This window comes from Urocampus carinirostris, chromosome 3 (genome assembly GCF_059441175.1).
Source record: "Urocampus carinirostris isolate Australia breed hairy pipefish chromosome 3, RoL_Ucar_1.0, whole genome shotgun sequence".
Classification (NCBI taxonomy): Eukaryota; Metazoa; Chordata; class Actinopteri; order Syngnathiformes; family Syngnathidae; genus Urocampus; species Urocampus carinirostris.
Genome location: NC_142351.1, coordinates 14,906,440 through 14,922,107, shown reverse-complemented (window position 1 = coordinate 14,922,107; position 15,668 = coordinate 14,906,440). Strand labels below are relative to the sequence as shown.

Sequence of the window (15,668 nt, the reverse complement as noted above, 5' to 3'; positions counted from 1 at the left end):
TATTTGTGTTTCCATGTTGTGTCAAGCTTTTTACGAGCTTTTTATGTCAGCTGATGGTGAATTTAAGGTAGGAATTTAAGCCCAAGCCCGACCTGAATTTTGGGCCTTAAATGTCAATCATTACTTTCGGGTAAGACTGGGTCTCTTGCTGCAATTTTTATATTGTCTACACACAATTGTCTCGCTTTCTCCCTCTCTAAAAAGTCCTGCACTAGATTCTTAAGGAGGTACTACTGCTGTGGTTAATGGCTCATATTTCAACCCTTTAAAATCACAAATGGAAATATCATTTCTCTGTTGACTCTTAAATAAATCCGTCAATTATGGTTAATGTTACCTTTAAAGACAGAAACATGTCAAACGTTTATAAAGTTTTGTTTTACTAAAATTTCAAAAGATTAAAACCAATCTGTTATTCTAAATCACTTATTTTCGTCCAGAGTCCCAGGTTTCGGATTTATTTTGGGCTCGTTCCGAAAATCAAGTTAATTGGTCCAGCTCGGCCTGGGCCAGGCTCCTGTCAGGACCAGAACGGAGACAGGACCCTCTTGCATTGCCTTTCTCACAAGTTTTATTAGAAGAAAGAGAAAGGGTTGTGCCCACGATCCGGTGATTGCTGGATGCGGGAAGCAGGACACTCTGAACGCAGAAGTGGATCTTCTGTCGCGAGCGATGGCGGTGTCGGGAACGGAAAACAGGTCAGTAACTGGGACAGGAGAGCAAAAATGTGGTCGGGGTCGAAAGCTAGTCGTAAGCCAGGAAAGGAGAGTAGACGTGGTCGGCGACAAGAAGAGGTGAAAAACCAGGACAGGAGAGTAGATGTGGTCAGGAACAAAAAACATGTCAAAGACGGGAGAAAAAAACAGGTGGGAGTCAGGGTCGAAAAAGGCTTGCCTATTGTTAACTGAGGTTCGCAGAAGGACTGACAAAAGGGGACAGATAGGAGTGGGTTTAAATAGGGACAGATAGCCAATCAGAGTCCGAGGCAATTGGTGCCAAAGGAGCGGATACATATGATGCATATCAGTAATCATGACAGCTTTAAGGTGCTCAGGGCTGGTTCGGGTCAATTTTTTTAGACCCCATCTTACCTCGAGTGTAGATGAGTTTCATATTATGTACAATATATGCAAATGTGCTCATGTTTTTAAAGATTTATCCTGTCATTATTTTAAAATGTATTCTTTTATCTTAAAACCTGTTTTCCCCCTGTCTAATCATGTTGCAGACCATGTTCACTATGCTCTTTTCAATGACAATGAAGACAGTTCTAATTCAAATGAGCTGATAAACCAAACGTGGTATCGGTTGCAAATGCCCTGTATGTGCAAATTGGTTATTTTATCAACCTATCTCAGAGGTACGGTCAAGGCAACAAAACATGCCGAGAAACCTCGCACAAGCATCACTGCTGCAGTGCATCACTCGTGCTCTCAATCTCAATCACTCTCCCCTGAGCTACCCTTTGCTCACATGCTCCCTCATGCCCTTCTCTTGGAGTGATATTGTTTTCCGCCTGACAGCTTGTTTCAATAGGAGGATTCCTGTAGCGATGCCAAGTGTATGTATGGCTGGTACTAGTGCAATGATGTGTAAAGCCAGCAGGTGTTTGCTGAAACGTGTCAGTATTTAAACAGTTCCATCTTGTCGTCTCAGACATTTGCTACATTAATGACCGAGTGAGTGTCCCGTGTAGTCATGTGCAAAACAACATTTACCAACACTCAAACTGCAAATAAATAATGCATTTAGGCAAAGTCGTGATATTTCAATTAGATTTGGTCTGTTCCCCAGGAAAAGCTAAATGTCTGAACCAGAACAGGAGGAGGACCCCGATGCGTAACATTTTTACACAAGCTTTATTTTAGGGGAATGGGGCAGTCATGCATATTAACACAAACGCCAGTGATTCGGTGATCGCTGGCCGGAAGAAGTAAGGCAGAAGTTTGGCGTGGAAAAACAGGAAGCCAGGGTCTGACGAGATCGATACCAGATACACGAGCAGAAACCGGACGGACGGGGTTGATACCGGACAGGACGGGACAGACATGACCAATACCAGATACACGAGCAGATACCGTACTGACGGGGTTGATACCGGACAGGACGGGGCAGACAGGATAGATACCAGATACCAGACTGACACCAGCTCGTTGGCCTAGATGGTAGGGCCCCCTCTCCGAGACTGGGAGGTCGGTGGTTCAAGCCTCGGCCGAGTCATACCTAAGACTTACAACTCATTGCCTCCCTGCTTGACGCTCGGCATTAAGGGTTGGAATTGGGGAGTTAGGTCACCTAATGACTCCCAACTCAGCAGTTGGGTCTAAAATGGCGGCGCCCTGTTTGGCTGCGGCTGCATCGACTCGCTACAGTTTAACTGTACGGGTCAGGTGTATCGACATTTCGTTCTGTGTGCATGGTTACAAAGAATGACAATAAAAGTAATTCCGATCCGACAGGATCCATACCAGTTACAGGAGACTGGAGTCAGATATCAGAAAGGACAAGACAGACAGGATCTATACCGCATACTGGAGACTGGCGCAAGATATCAGGCAGGACGAGACAGACGGGATCGATACCGGTCAGGATACACAAGCAGGATACCGGACACAGTCAAAACACACATCTAGCGGGTGCAGAGGTTCGTTGACAAATTGACAAAGGGTGAGTGAGTGAGAGCACTGAGCTTAAACAGGAGGAAAACCCATCAGGCTGGCGCCATCAGGCTGGCGCCAAACGGGCGGGGCCAATTGAGGGCAATGGGCAACCGTGACACTAAATTTAAGTGTATGTACCGTATTTTCTATTCTATAAGGCACACTCCAAAACCCCAAATTGGTCAGAAATTTGAACGTGCACCTTATAATATGGTGGACAGTTGATGCCGACAAAATTGAAAATGTTTGCTCTGTTTGTGCAATTATTGATCAGTCGATAAGCACTGACCACAATTGCATAACAATGGTGCCAACAGCGATCGGACCGGATAGTAACAGTAAGAACCCCTAACCACCAGACCGCTAGGGACAACAATGGTTGTTCACAATTGTGTTCTATTGCATGAAAACAATCTCGAATCGCAGCAGGAATCAACCAAACCACTATGGATACAATCGATACACGGAAAGGCATCGGTCTTCATTATCACACTATTTTTGGTCATGGTCACGGATATACATGTTTGGGTAGAGAGCATGTTTCCATTTATTCAGCTTAAACTATTTTTTAAAGGTTTCAAACGTTTTGAATATACACAACCATGCGTTTATTCATATTTTTCAGGACAACAAAAATACTTCCCACAATGGTATTCCCTTTAGCCAGTTCAAAAAAACTAAACTACTTCCCTCGATGCCATTGTTGGGATTCAGTTCAGAATCTCGTGCACTTTGTAAAAGCTTTGCCAGTTCTTGCGGCCAGGCCCAATAATAACATCAACATTTGGGAAGGGAAAATAGTGTAATGAGATAAGAGCTAATGTCATGTGTTTGTTGTATTCCTGGTAGTCCAGTAAAAGGATACGGTGTACTCCAAACAGCGATCTGAGTTAAATTTGCATTGCATCCAGTGTTATGAAATAGTATGTGACCATGATCTATCAGGACCAGAATGGAGACAGGACCCACTTGCGTTACATTTCTCTCAGTTTTATTGGGAAGACAGGAAAGGATTGCACCCACGATCCGGTGATCGCTGGTCGCGGGAAGTGGGACTTCCGTGGCGAGTGATGGTGGTGTCGGGAACGGAAAAAAAACGTGTCAGTAGCCGGGACAGGAGAGCAAACAACGTGGTCGGGATCAGCAACCAGTCAAAAGCCAGGGGAGGAGAGTAGAGGTGGTCAGGATCAAAAAACGGGTCGAAGCCGGGGAACAGACGGGAGGGAAAAAGCTTGCCTAGAGTAAACTGAGGTTCACAGACGGACCGACAACAGGTGACAGAAAGGAGTGGGATTAAATTGGGACAGGGAGCCAATCAGAGTCCGAGGCAGTTGGCGCCACAGGAGCGGGCACTGGTGCTTCACATTAATAATCGTGACATGATCAGTGACACATAACAATTGATCAATACACAAATATGGTAATTTCATTTTAGGATTAATTCCCTGTGCCTTATAGTTTGGTGTGTTTTATATATAGAAAGAAATCTAAAAAAAAAAAAACAAAGAAAACATTTTGGGAAGTCAGCTTTATAATGCGGGATATGCAATTTTGTTTGTTTTTCATATTTATTTTGAAGGAGACTCAGACAAGAAGTCATGTCACGCTAGAAGCCATTTTGTTCAGTCATTATAAACGTTCTTCTTGACACATATCATCGTCATCAACAGACATATGCTTCTGTTGTGGTGTTATGGACCCTGTTGTCTGTATGATTTCATTTTTTTCCTAGTGTAACTGTGTTTTGGATTAACATGAGCTTGGCCACACCTCTCGACTAGGCACTTTATTGTAATAGGAGTTAGGCTAGTGCTAAGTTGTGCACTACTTGATTATGTGTGTGTAGGCTTGCTAAAGTACAAGCACATCTCCTGTTGTAAATTTTAAAAGAAGGAATAATTCCAATAACCAAAAACCAAACATAAATATGAGATGAGTTTTATTTTGACTCTTATCTGTTTCAGTTGATGTTACTTTTCTACTATGTGTCTAGGAGATTTCCTTCAATGTATTAAAAAAAAAAAAAATACATCAAAAGAAAATACACTGAAGGAGAAAAATAAGCCTGGATGAAGGTAATGGGTTTTAGTACATGTTGAAAGTTGGAGGTCTAGCACAAAGAAGTATACAGAAAGTGCTTTCTTCTTGGTTCTGCAATTTTCCTCCTGCTCAGTCAAGGTCCCTTTGAGCTTTGGTTTTTCTATTCACCTACGGAGACAACACTTTTGAGGTTCACCTTATTAAAAGGTTTTTTTTTTTTAATTATCTTTCTAAGACGTGTTCAGAAGTGTTGAACCATCCATATGGTACGCATTAGTCCAAGTGCCTTGGTTGGTGAAATATGAGGTTGTTTAATTCCACCTTTTAACAGTAATCCCTTGTTTTCCACGAGGGCTGAATTAAAAAAAAAAAAAAAAAGAAAACATCATGCAATAGTCAAAACTGGCGACATAGAAGCCTTTATTTATGTATTTATTCATTCATTCATTCATTTATTCATGCGTTTATTGCTCGAGAAAAAAAAAATACGGTCTCAAGTATTTGTTTACGAAATAAATATACTGTACTATATGTATATTCCCATACAAACATTTCATTTTATTTTATTTTTACATATAACTTTGTACTGTACAATTAGTATTAAAAATAAAAGCTTGCAGTTTTTTTTTTTTGCACAACTGCATGGGTTAAGGACACGATCCATTTTATTTAAGAAGATACTTTGCCGCCATCATGCGGATGTTGAAAAAAACTGCACTTAACTTACGGTTCCGTCCAACAGAAACCATTTATTTTTCCATTATCAAACATTTTTTTCTAAAACAGTGCAAAGGAGCCAATAAGGAGCGCCCTGGCAAGTTTAGCAGGTCAAGCAGTCTAACTTTGCTGGCGATACAAAGCATCTGTTTAGCCAATCATAATGGAGAACACAATGCAGCATTAAAATATGCAAAGTAGCGAAAGTAAATAAATGGATTCATGTATTATTTTAGTCTGTTTGAGAATGCACCGGATGCCAACTCGTTATTTTGACTGTTATACCTCCCCATTGTTTGTGTTCTTGACTATTACGCACCTTTTGTCTCTGTCGGCCACTCATGTTGCTGTTGATCTCCAAACACTTTAGGGTGAATTACTGTTTGTAACCTAGGAGATTTAATACGAATAAAGGGCACAGGGGAAGGCTAATTGATATGTTGGCATAGAACCGGAACAGGAGGGGAACCCAAATGCGTGACGTTTCTCACACAAGCTTTTATTTTACGTGAAATGGGGAGTCATGCACGTTAACCCAAACGCCAGTGATTCGGTGATCGTTGGGCGGAAGACGTAAGGCAGCAGTCTGGCGTGGAATGACAGAAAGCCAGAGGTACCAATTGCACGAGCAGAAATCGGATAGATGGGGTTGATGCCGGACAGGACGAGACAGACAAGATTGATATCAAAACTGGATATTGAAATTCAACAGGACAAACTAGAAGGAAATGAAACTTGAGAGCAAAATTAAACAGGACAACAAAGACGGGAACAACACGGGACAGGAAACACAAGCTGGGAACCAGACATAGTCTAAATGATTAAGGGCTATACAAATAAAAATGACTTGACTTGACTTGACTTAAACCCACGTCTTGCAGGTGCAGCTTCCGGTTACTCAATGTAAGGCGTCGCTGCTTAGTGTGTTGAAGCAAGATAAGTAAAGCAGATACAGACGAGCTCAAATGACCACCTGTAGATTTGAGCTGTAGAAATTAAGCGACGTTTAGCCCATTGTGTAAAATGGCATCAACAGGCAATAACACAGTCAGCAGGTTCGTTGACGGACTGGCAAAAGGTGAGTGAGAGCACTGAGCTTAAATCAACAAGACGCAGCTGGCGCTGCACGGGCGGGGCCAATTGGGCACCATGGCAACCGTGACACTCCTTGCAAGTTCAAAATCCGTTGACGTATTATCTCCTAATGTGATCATCTACTAAACTGTGCTCATGAGAGTGCTTCAAAAACAGATTTGGAATTTGACTTTGTGAGGGTTTTGTACAGCCCTCTCCTGTTCTCCTTGCAAACTTGATTCATGGCATTTCTCCTTATTTTGAATGTCTACTGGATTTTAATCAAACACATATCACAACTAAAAAAGAGGGTTTGGTGCTCGGGTCATTATGTTAGTTTTGAGTCAAATTTGTTTTTTACACTAGAGCTGCCCAATCTTTGATGAGGGTACATTCAACGGAATAGAAATTATTTGCACAAATTACAACCAGTACAACCAACACACATATAGACATTTTAAACACTCCGGCTATCCTTTGACACGTTTGCTCAAACATGCACATAGTTGTTTGCTTTCAGGCTTTGGCAGCAGAGCACAATCTGACAGACGCAAGCCAGGTCTGTAAACACATATTTTTTTCTTCGGGGAGTTTGAAGCCCGCTAGGGATTTTGCTAAGGGTGGTTGCTTTACATCAGCCTGCTATTGTCAGGACGGGCATGAGCAAATAGATGCTCTTTTTATGTATTTTTCTTTCAGAAACAACTGAAACACAAGCACGCACGCACACACACAATTTCTACCCCGATAAGTAATGTTGTACATGTTTACATATCTTAAAAGGTGTAAATTCCCTAAAGAGAAGTAATAAAACCAAGAAACTAGAGAAGAAAGACTGCTGTGCCCATTAGAGCAGCATGCGTCACATAGGGTCATTGCCATTTCCAAGCCACTTTCATCCTGCCGTCTGTTACCATGCCATGTTTGGTTTTTGTTACTTTACTTTTTGTATTTTTCAAGTTCCAGGTCTGGATTTTGTTTTAAAGATTCTTGTTTGGACATTTTGGTTTTTTGTGCCCACTTGTTTTGGCAGTATTTACTGTAATGAGATACAGTTATCTGTTTCTTCATTTAAAATGTAACTCAGTTACCACCCAGATTACAGACTCTGAAAGTAGCATGTTACTCCATTAGTAATTATCTAGTTACAACCATCGGCACCAAACATGTCAGTTTATAAAGTTATAAACTCCTAGCTGGCGGAATTATCCAGATAAGAGCACTTATTGATGATTGTACTTATGTATGACTTTCAACTCAAAAAGCTACATCATAAGCGTATGCCAAGCATATGATACATATACCATAGTTTCTGTTACATGTGTCAATGTGTTTCAATATAATTTATCTTATTATCTTTTGTTTTGTTTTTATTATTCACTGAAAAATATCCCATTTTATTTTACTCCAGAAACTACGAAGCGTCTCCATCTTAATCACTAACTGCAGTTATCTTCTTTTGCATGAAAAGGTAGTTAATAATGAGGCTGGATTGTATGAGAACAATCAAAAAATGACATATACGGCAGTGTATGAACTCTACCTAATCATATGTATTTCTAGCCTAGCGCTCCGCAAATCTGAGGGATGCTTCTATTACAGAAAATGGTACGAGGTAGGTGTGTCTTTTTGAATATTATAGCGCAAATTTTGACTTTAACAGCCACATTTGAATTATCAGTCTGGGTTAGGGTCTAGGTACACTACATGTCTAAGGGACAAAACTCATTTGGAAAAATAAGCCTTCCTCTTATTTATTAGCAGCCGCTGTAGATATTTACTAGGCTATACCCAAGGCACCCTCTAGGACAGGGGTCGGGAACCTTTTTGACTCAAAGAGCCATAAAAGCAAAATATATTAATTTATTTTTGGGAAAGAGCCACACCATATATTATGAGACAAAGTTACTATTTTGCTAAACCCGCACCCCAGACAAAATCTTAGTCTTCAGCACATTTATTTTTGATGATTTGATAAAAAATATGAAAAGAGAATAATGCCAGAGCCCGTGTCCCAAAATCAACAAACATACCACTTTAAACTACTGTAGTCTCTTTCTTGCAATTACTCAAGATCGGTTAAACTCATTTTGACCCTTTTTTCATGCATATTGGTTTCAAAACCAGATGCAAGCAGTTATTTTGTAAAAAAACGTCACAACATTCTGAGAATAGGGAGCCTGATGTGCTTACCTTTGGCGCAGATGGATAGGGCGAGATATGGGAGGGAGTTCTTGCACTTTTTGTTTAGCTCCACCCATCCCTCCCACTCACCCAATCAAATAACTTTAAGTTCTTTTCCGGTGTTTTGGCGTAATTAGAGTTTGCTCTGTGTATTTCATCATAAGGTATCTGAACACTGAACACAGATGTTATAGTGAGCTTTTATATGAAGGATTCTTTAGCATTGTACAGCCAAAACGTTTTTTTTTTTTGTTTGTTTTTTTGGTGTGACACTTTGACCGCGTATCTGAACAGGATTAATGGCTCAACTTTTGAACGAGATGGAGACAATTTGCATGCAATCAAATTTGCTAGCCATAGGTTCCCGACCCCTGCTCTAGGAGGAGTCACCAAATTGCAGGGAAAAGCGAAAATGTTTTTCATGTTTTATTTTATTTTTTGGGTGACAGTATATATATTCTACATAATTATTTGTTTGTGATATGTGGTCCAAAATCAGTCAAATAAATACATGATTATACACTTTTCAGTTGTTGCTACTAAAATATATTACCAGTTTGTTTCTGTCAACACTCTTTGCTTTTTTTGCAAATCATTTTTTTACAAAATTGTTTTTTTAATATTATATAAAATATTGTTTGTGTGCATTTTCCTCTGGGTTGTATTTTACACAATTTTAAAAATCATAGTTTGAAATTATTTTTTTGTTCTTCAGTATTGGCACAGCATACACTAAACAGCTGGATTTCGATTGCCCTTTTCTAATTTTCTGGAAGGATTTTAGTTGTACTTGAAATTTAGTATATATTTAATATATGTATGTATTTATGTATGTCAGGGGTGTCAAACAGGGCCAACGGGCTGGATCAGACCAGCCAACACATTTAATCAGGCCTGCGAGACAATGCTGAGAGAAGCACAAGATAAAATAGGACGCATCATGTTTCCAAAGCCAGGCACCACTCACAAAGCAAACCACCCACTGTAGCTGTATTTGCAGACTACCATTTATCAACCAGAGAACATTTAAGGAAAAACCCATTCCAATGTCACTTTACTTAAACCAAAAGTCATTGACATTTGCTTCTCAAACATGCTTTTTACCCGCAGTGATTGGAAATTATCAGTTAGCACCTAGATTAAAAAAATATAACTACAATCTCAGTCTTTGCAGAAGTTTAAAGAAGTGTGACCTCCGTATTATAATATATGTAATCTAATAGCCAAGTTCCTAAATTCAGGTAAAGATTCATTAAACAAAGATAAATGGAAAAAAAAAAGTATAATCATCGTTTTGTAAACAAATCTTACATTGCTGAAACAAAATCATAATATATTTATGAGCCTCTTAAAGATCCCCACACACACAGCTGAGGCACACTTGTTATGCCATTAAATGACTAATCCAGCCCCATGAGGGTTTTCATATTTGCAGTAGCTGTGGTCCCTGAGCTAAAATATGTTTTCCACCTATGTTTTACGGTATTCCAAAGGGTTTAATTTTGAGCACTTTGGGTTAACAGTATACAGTATATTGAAAACATTGCTTTGATTGCTATGCAAGTCAGAAATTGCTCCTGCAAACCAAACATAGGAACATACATTTGACCCCCTGGTGTATGTATTTATTTAATTATTATTTGCCTGGCCACAGAGTTGTGACTGAATGGAGGCTGTTTGGAATTTCTACAGTCTATACTTTTGCCTAGGGAGACCAATTAATCTAGGTCTGGCCCCATTTTATCGGATAGAAAGTGCAAAAAGTATGCACAACTGACACAAAGTCAACAACGCAAATTATAGGCTATATGAACACAATTTAACAAACAATTAAATCTAATTAAAACTCCAAAAGTGAATTTTACAATTCCAACTGATGTTGGATTGCGAAACACACAGGACCAAGAGGACTGAATGTGGAATGGTTGCAGCCCCTGCAGCAACGGCACCTACATTCTTTGCCAGCTGGCGAGGGGCCCGGCTCTTCCCCTGCTTCCCAAACATTCTGCTTGCTTGATATCAGCCAGGCCCCTACTACCCCGACATCTGCAAGTTGTTATTCAACAGCGTGCAATAGAAATACATTTTCTTTTGTTTCTACGGTTTTCTTTCTTCTCCCGCTCTTGCTGCATAAAGCACATGTTGGTCCCGATGCCAATCATGCCCGGTCTGCGACCCACTCACTCACTTTACATTCTCCTCAGGATAGTTACATTAGTTGACTCAGTAGTAATGTTCACTTCTGCTAATTGGCAATTGGCCCAACATGCTTCCCTTTGTGTCTGTCGGAGAAGGAATTGACCTAATTTTCCCTGCGTTGGGACCGAGAACAAGAAATGTTTCTACTTTAGAAAATCCACTATGAGCTGTCAAATCCCAAATCCAAAATAAGTTCATGTCTCTAGAAACCAACCTCCTTACTCGCAAAGCTAGCCTTGATGCAAAAAGAAAAAAGAAAAAAAAAGACACAAAAAAATCACCCGCCTTGAGTTTTTGAATCGCAATTGCTATAGAATATTCAGTTCATGAATGAAACTGCTAATTAAATACATCCCTTAAGGGGACAGTGTGTAATATTTGAATACTCAATGTCGCTGTATTGTGTAACAACCAAAAATGAATGCTACACAGCACAAGAGAAAAAAAAAAAAAAAAACTTTGACAGCAAGCCTTTTGGCAATGTGATCATTATTGTACAAATATTCCTTTTAAAGTGACACTGTGTAATAATTGACCACTAAATGTTCTCCATCTGGGCTCCTGTGCCGTGTAATGCTCTGCCCTTTGAGATCAAATCTGCAACTTCAAGTGTTTAAGTCTGGATTTAGGACACACTTATATGCTATAAATTAAGAGTGAAGTGGGCCCCCACTATTGTTTTCGTGTCTTTGAGGGCGAATATGAGACTGGATGTTGGGCGGTGCATGCAATCTGAGACCTGATGCATGCCGTTAACCATAACGGACACCAACCTTTATTGATCTGAAAGACAATTTATGTTGTGTTATTGGTACAAACGGGCTATGGTTTTTGTTTGGATTTCTAAAATAACACTTTATGTTATTACTTTGTTGTTATTATTTATAACAAGGTTGTATTATTAGAAGTTAAATCAACCAATAAAACAGCATGACATTTAGAATCAAATTTACTAGAAAATCACAATGACTCGTTACTGGTTGTAACTTGTAGTGACTTGTTTACCTGACTGCCCATTTTGCACATCTAGTTAGCTGCTCCTCTTGCACTCGTTGCACTACTGTATAATACTCATAGCTATAATTATTTAGTATATTATTAGTATTTCAATACTCCAACTCAATACAGCATTTTATTTATATCTGTACATTGAAGGAAACTGTGCGGGTCAGATGTATCAACATTTCGTTCGGTATACACATGTACAAGAATGGCAATAAAGTATATCTGAATCTGAATCTGGGGAGCTATTTTCACAATCTGTTCGCTGGCTACTCTGGTTTTCTTAAGCGGCTACCTGGTTATTACAGGTACTGCAGGTGGGACCCCTGATCTAGAACCTAATGCATTGGCCGGGACTATGAGACAGGACGCTTTTCATTGCTGTCAATTTGGAGTTTTTGCATGGTTTCAGTTATTACTTTCAGTATATCGTGTTAAAGTTGACTGTGTTATTGCCTGTTGATGCCATTTTACACAATGGGCTGAACGTCGCTTAATTTCTACAGCTCAAATCTACAAGTGGTCATTTGAGCTTGTCTGCATCTGCTTTACTTATCTTGCCAATGCTTTAACATACTAAGCAGCAACGTCTTACATTGAGTAACCGGAAGCTGCGAGTGTGAGCTTCACCTAAGGGGCACTTGAATGTTGGCGAGAGTTGTTGCCTGTCTTTGGCTAGCACCTGATGATAAGAGAATGTGTCAAGGGTTGCCATGGCACATGACGATTTCCAGTAACAGCTTACGACTGGGGGCAATCACACTCTCCCCTTGTGACTACATCTTTCTATTACTTTTATCCATGTGCTACTCTACTTCTTACTTCTCAATCTCAATGACTTCCTCATACCCCATGGAGCATTGACCTGAATCATAGCTGTTACCATTACTACTGGCCGCAGTGTTCATTTTACCTCTGAAAAGTGATGGGTCCCGGGGACTCGCATGCTCAAAAATCTATGGGTCCCATCAGAGATCTATGGGTCCCCAAAATTTAGTGATATTGAGGTTGAAATCGTAAATCGGCGACAGATATATTATTTAAATATATATATTCATTTAGTTTTAATCATAAAATTATTAATTCATTTTCTGCATCAAATTATTTTTGGCAATATACCAATTAAAGGGATAACAACAAACCTGTCTTTTTTTTAAATTTTCTCCTTTTATACTTCCTTTTTTTCTTAACTTCTTTATACAACAGAATTCGTAATATCAATCATCAAAGCAGGCTCTTTTTAATGAGTTGAGCCAAAAAAGCCGGTTCTCTAAAAAAAGACAGACTTCCTTTCACTACACAACGAGATCTTGTTGGGCGAGATGGTCGTGCAGACGGAAACTCGAACCGCGAGACCAAAACAACAATGGCGGATCTGCCTGAAGAAAAGTTTGGAGTGCAGTAAATCTTTGTTAAAAAAAAGTAATCGGGTAATAATGAAAATTTTGTTGCAAAAATGATGCGTCTAGGACGCGGGCAAACGAGAACACTGTGGCCGAAATGTAACGTGAGGATAAATCGCTTGCTGATAATTAAAAATTCAGCAGACGTCTTCTGGTGTTATTGTTACTTACCTCATTCTCATTTCCTTGAGGTGACGAGGGGTCTATTATTGCCAGCTGGATCACAGTCTTCCAGACATGAGCATGCGGACCACTTGCTGTTAGTTTAAACTGGACCGGCTCATCCAAGGAAGCTACTGCTCCCTGAACAAAGATGGACCCGTCTGTCTTCACACTGAATTTAGGATCGCTGCTCTCGAAGACCAGTGCTTTGTTCCCCATACAGTCATCAAACTTAACTGGAAAATAGAGAAGGAAAACAAAAACAATGCTTCATTAACACAATTGAATAAGCAAGTTCAGTGTCTGATTTGGCACAAATCAATTTACGAGTATTCAGGTCAAACTTTCATAAGGGTACGATTATTTGCAGTGCAAATGATGCCAATCCTCAAATGGACCACATGTTAGACTTGGATTGTGTGTTAGCTCGAAACTGTATTGCACATATAACACACGTGTCAAAGTCAAGGCCCGTGAGATGATCTTGGTTCATTATTGTATTCGTTGTCACAGCATATCCCATGTTGTAACAATGACAATAAAGGGATATTCTATTCTATTCTATTCTATACACCAGGAATTGCTGTGTGTTGGTTTTAAGTGAATGTTACTTCACAAATTGTTTCTATGTTGTCTAGTGAATGATAGAAATAAGTCATTATATATTTTTTTTAAAGTGATTTCATCCCACTTTTGCTAAAATATAAATGACCAGTGACTGAAAAATACCAGCTTTATTCATTGAATATTAGTATTATTACTTTATTTTATATCAAGGAAATGCTTTTTTTTTGCCTGTGAACATTTAAAAAAAAAAACGACAAACATAAAAAAAACATTTCTTCTATCTGATCATAATGGAATCTATTTGTTATATTTTCAGTAAGTTCACTAGAATATGTCATTTAAAAAATGTTAACATTCAATCAGACTGGCCCTTAGCCTATGGCTCAATTTTTCTTTTTTCTCTTCCATCAATTTGACTTTTTTTTGCAGCACTTTGAGACTCTTTGTGATTAAGGGCTATACAAATAAAAATGACTTGACTTGACTTTGATTGATATGTGGTATGGGTAAAAAGTGAAAATTCAAATGACCATATTATGTTATACATTGATTGCAACTCAAAGTCCTTCAGTGTTTCAAATAGTTCTAGGTTTAAAATTGAAACACATGTAACAAAGCAAACAATTGCTATTTATATATATTTTTTTTAAATATTTAATGTGTACATCCTACATACTTTTAACTTGATAATCAATGTATCAAAATGCATCAAACTATTAAAACCAGTGAGTTTTTCTCAACACTATTATTCCTAAAACTTAAATCTGGGCCAGTTAGACACAGCTCTTATACTGCAAGCTCAGGAAGCCAGGCCTTATTGGTTTTGTGAAAAAAATATACATTTGCACTAAAACCACATCTTGCTCAACTGCCAATTAAAAAGCACTTGCATTTGTGCATTAATTTTACAGCTGGTTATCCTCAAGTGGGTCGTGGGCCCATCCCAACTGACTTTGGGCAATAGGCAGATGTCACACCAGACTGGTTATCAGCAAGTTGAAGGACATGGAGAGACCGACAACTGTTTGCACGTTTACCCATACCTATGGCCATTTTGGACCTGACAATCAACCTGACTGCATCCTTTGGGGATATGAGAAGAACTAAAATGTCCGGAGAAACCTTTTTAGAAATAACGGAAACATGCGAACGCTGCACGGGTAGGCCATTGGGTGGAAGTGAACCCGGGATCACTGAGCAATGAGACATACATGCTCACCAGTTATCAACTGTGCCAACCATTTAAATACCAGTCCGTCAAATGTATTTTTAAACTTAAAACTACAGTGGAACCTCACTAGTTCGCGGTTCCACTTTTGCGGGTCTAAAAAAATATACCTTACCTTCTCAATAAAAGCATTTATTGACTTGACTCCTATGAGCGCGAGCTTATGTCAACTGAGGACACAGTGTGGACACTCTTATTGTGAAGGGGAGGGGGAGGCCCTGACACAATCCTTAGTCATGGTGAGTTACCGCTTCGCTCACCCCCCCTTTCCTCCAACTCCCCCCACCTCACCCCATTCTTATGAGGCGCTCAGGAGGAACTCGGCGACGCGACGTAAGTATCTTCTCTTCTGTCACATTTAATCTCAAGTTTGACTTTATTATACCAAAAGCGAGCGGTTGTTTGTACTACCTAAACATGGCTAATTGTGTG

The 15,668-nt window shown here is 39.4% G+C and overlaps 1 protein-coding gene across 2 annotated transcripts in view; it reads right to left on the bottom strand.

The window, feature by feature from the left end:
• Window positions 1-15,668, bottom strand: part of LOC148368899 (cadherin-4-like) — a 452,029-nt gene that overhangs the window by 192,544 nt on the left and 243,817 nt on the right. For both annotated transcript variants that reach the window (XM_088330808.1, XM_088330807.1), the window contains exon 4: window positions 13,451-13,677. In XM_088330808.1, coding sequence (XP_088186934.1) covers window positions 13,451-13,677 — 227 coding nt within the window. The remainder of the gene's footprint in view (window positions 1-13,450; window positions 13,678-15,668) is intronic.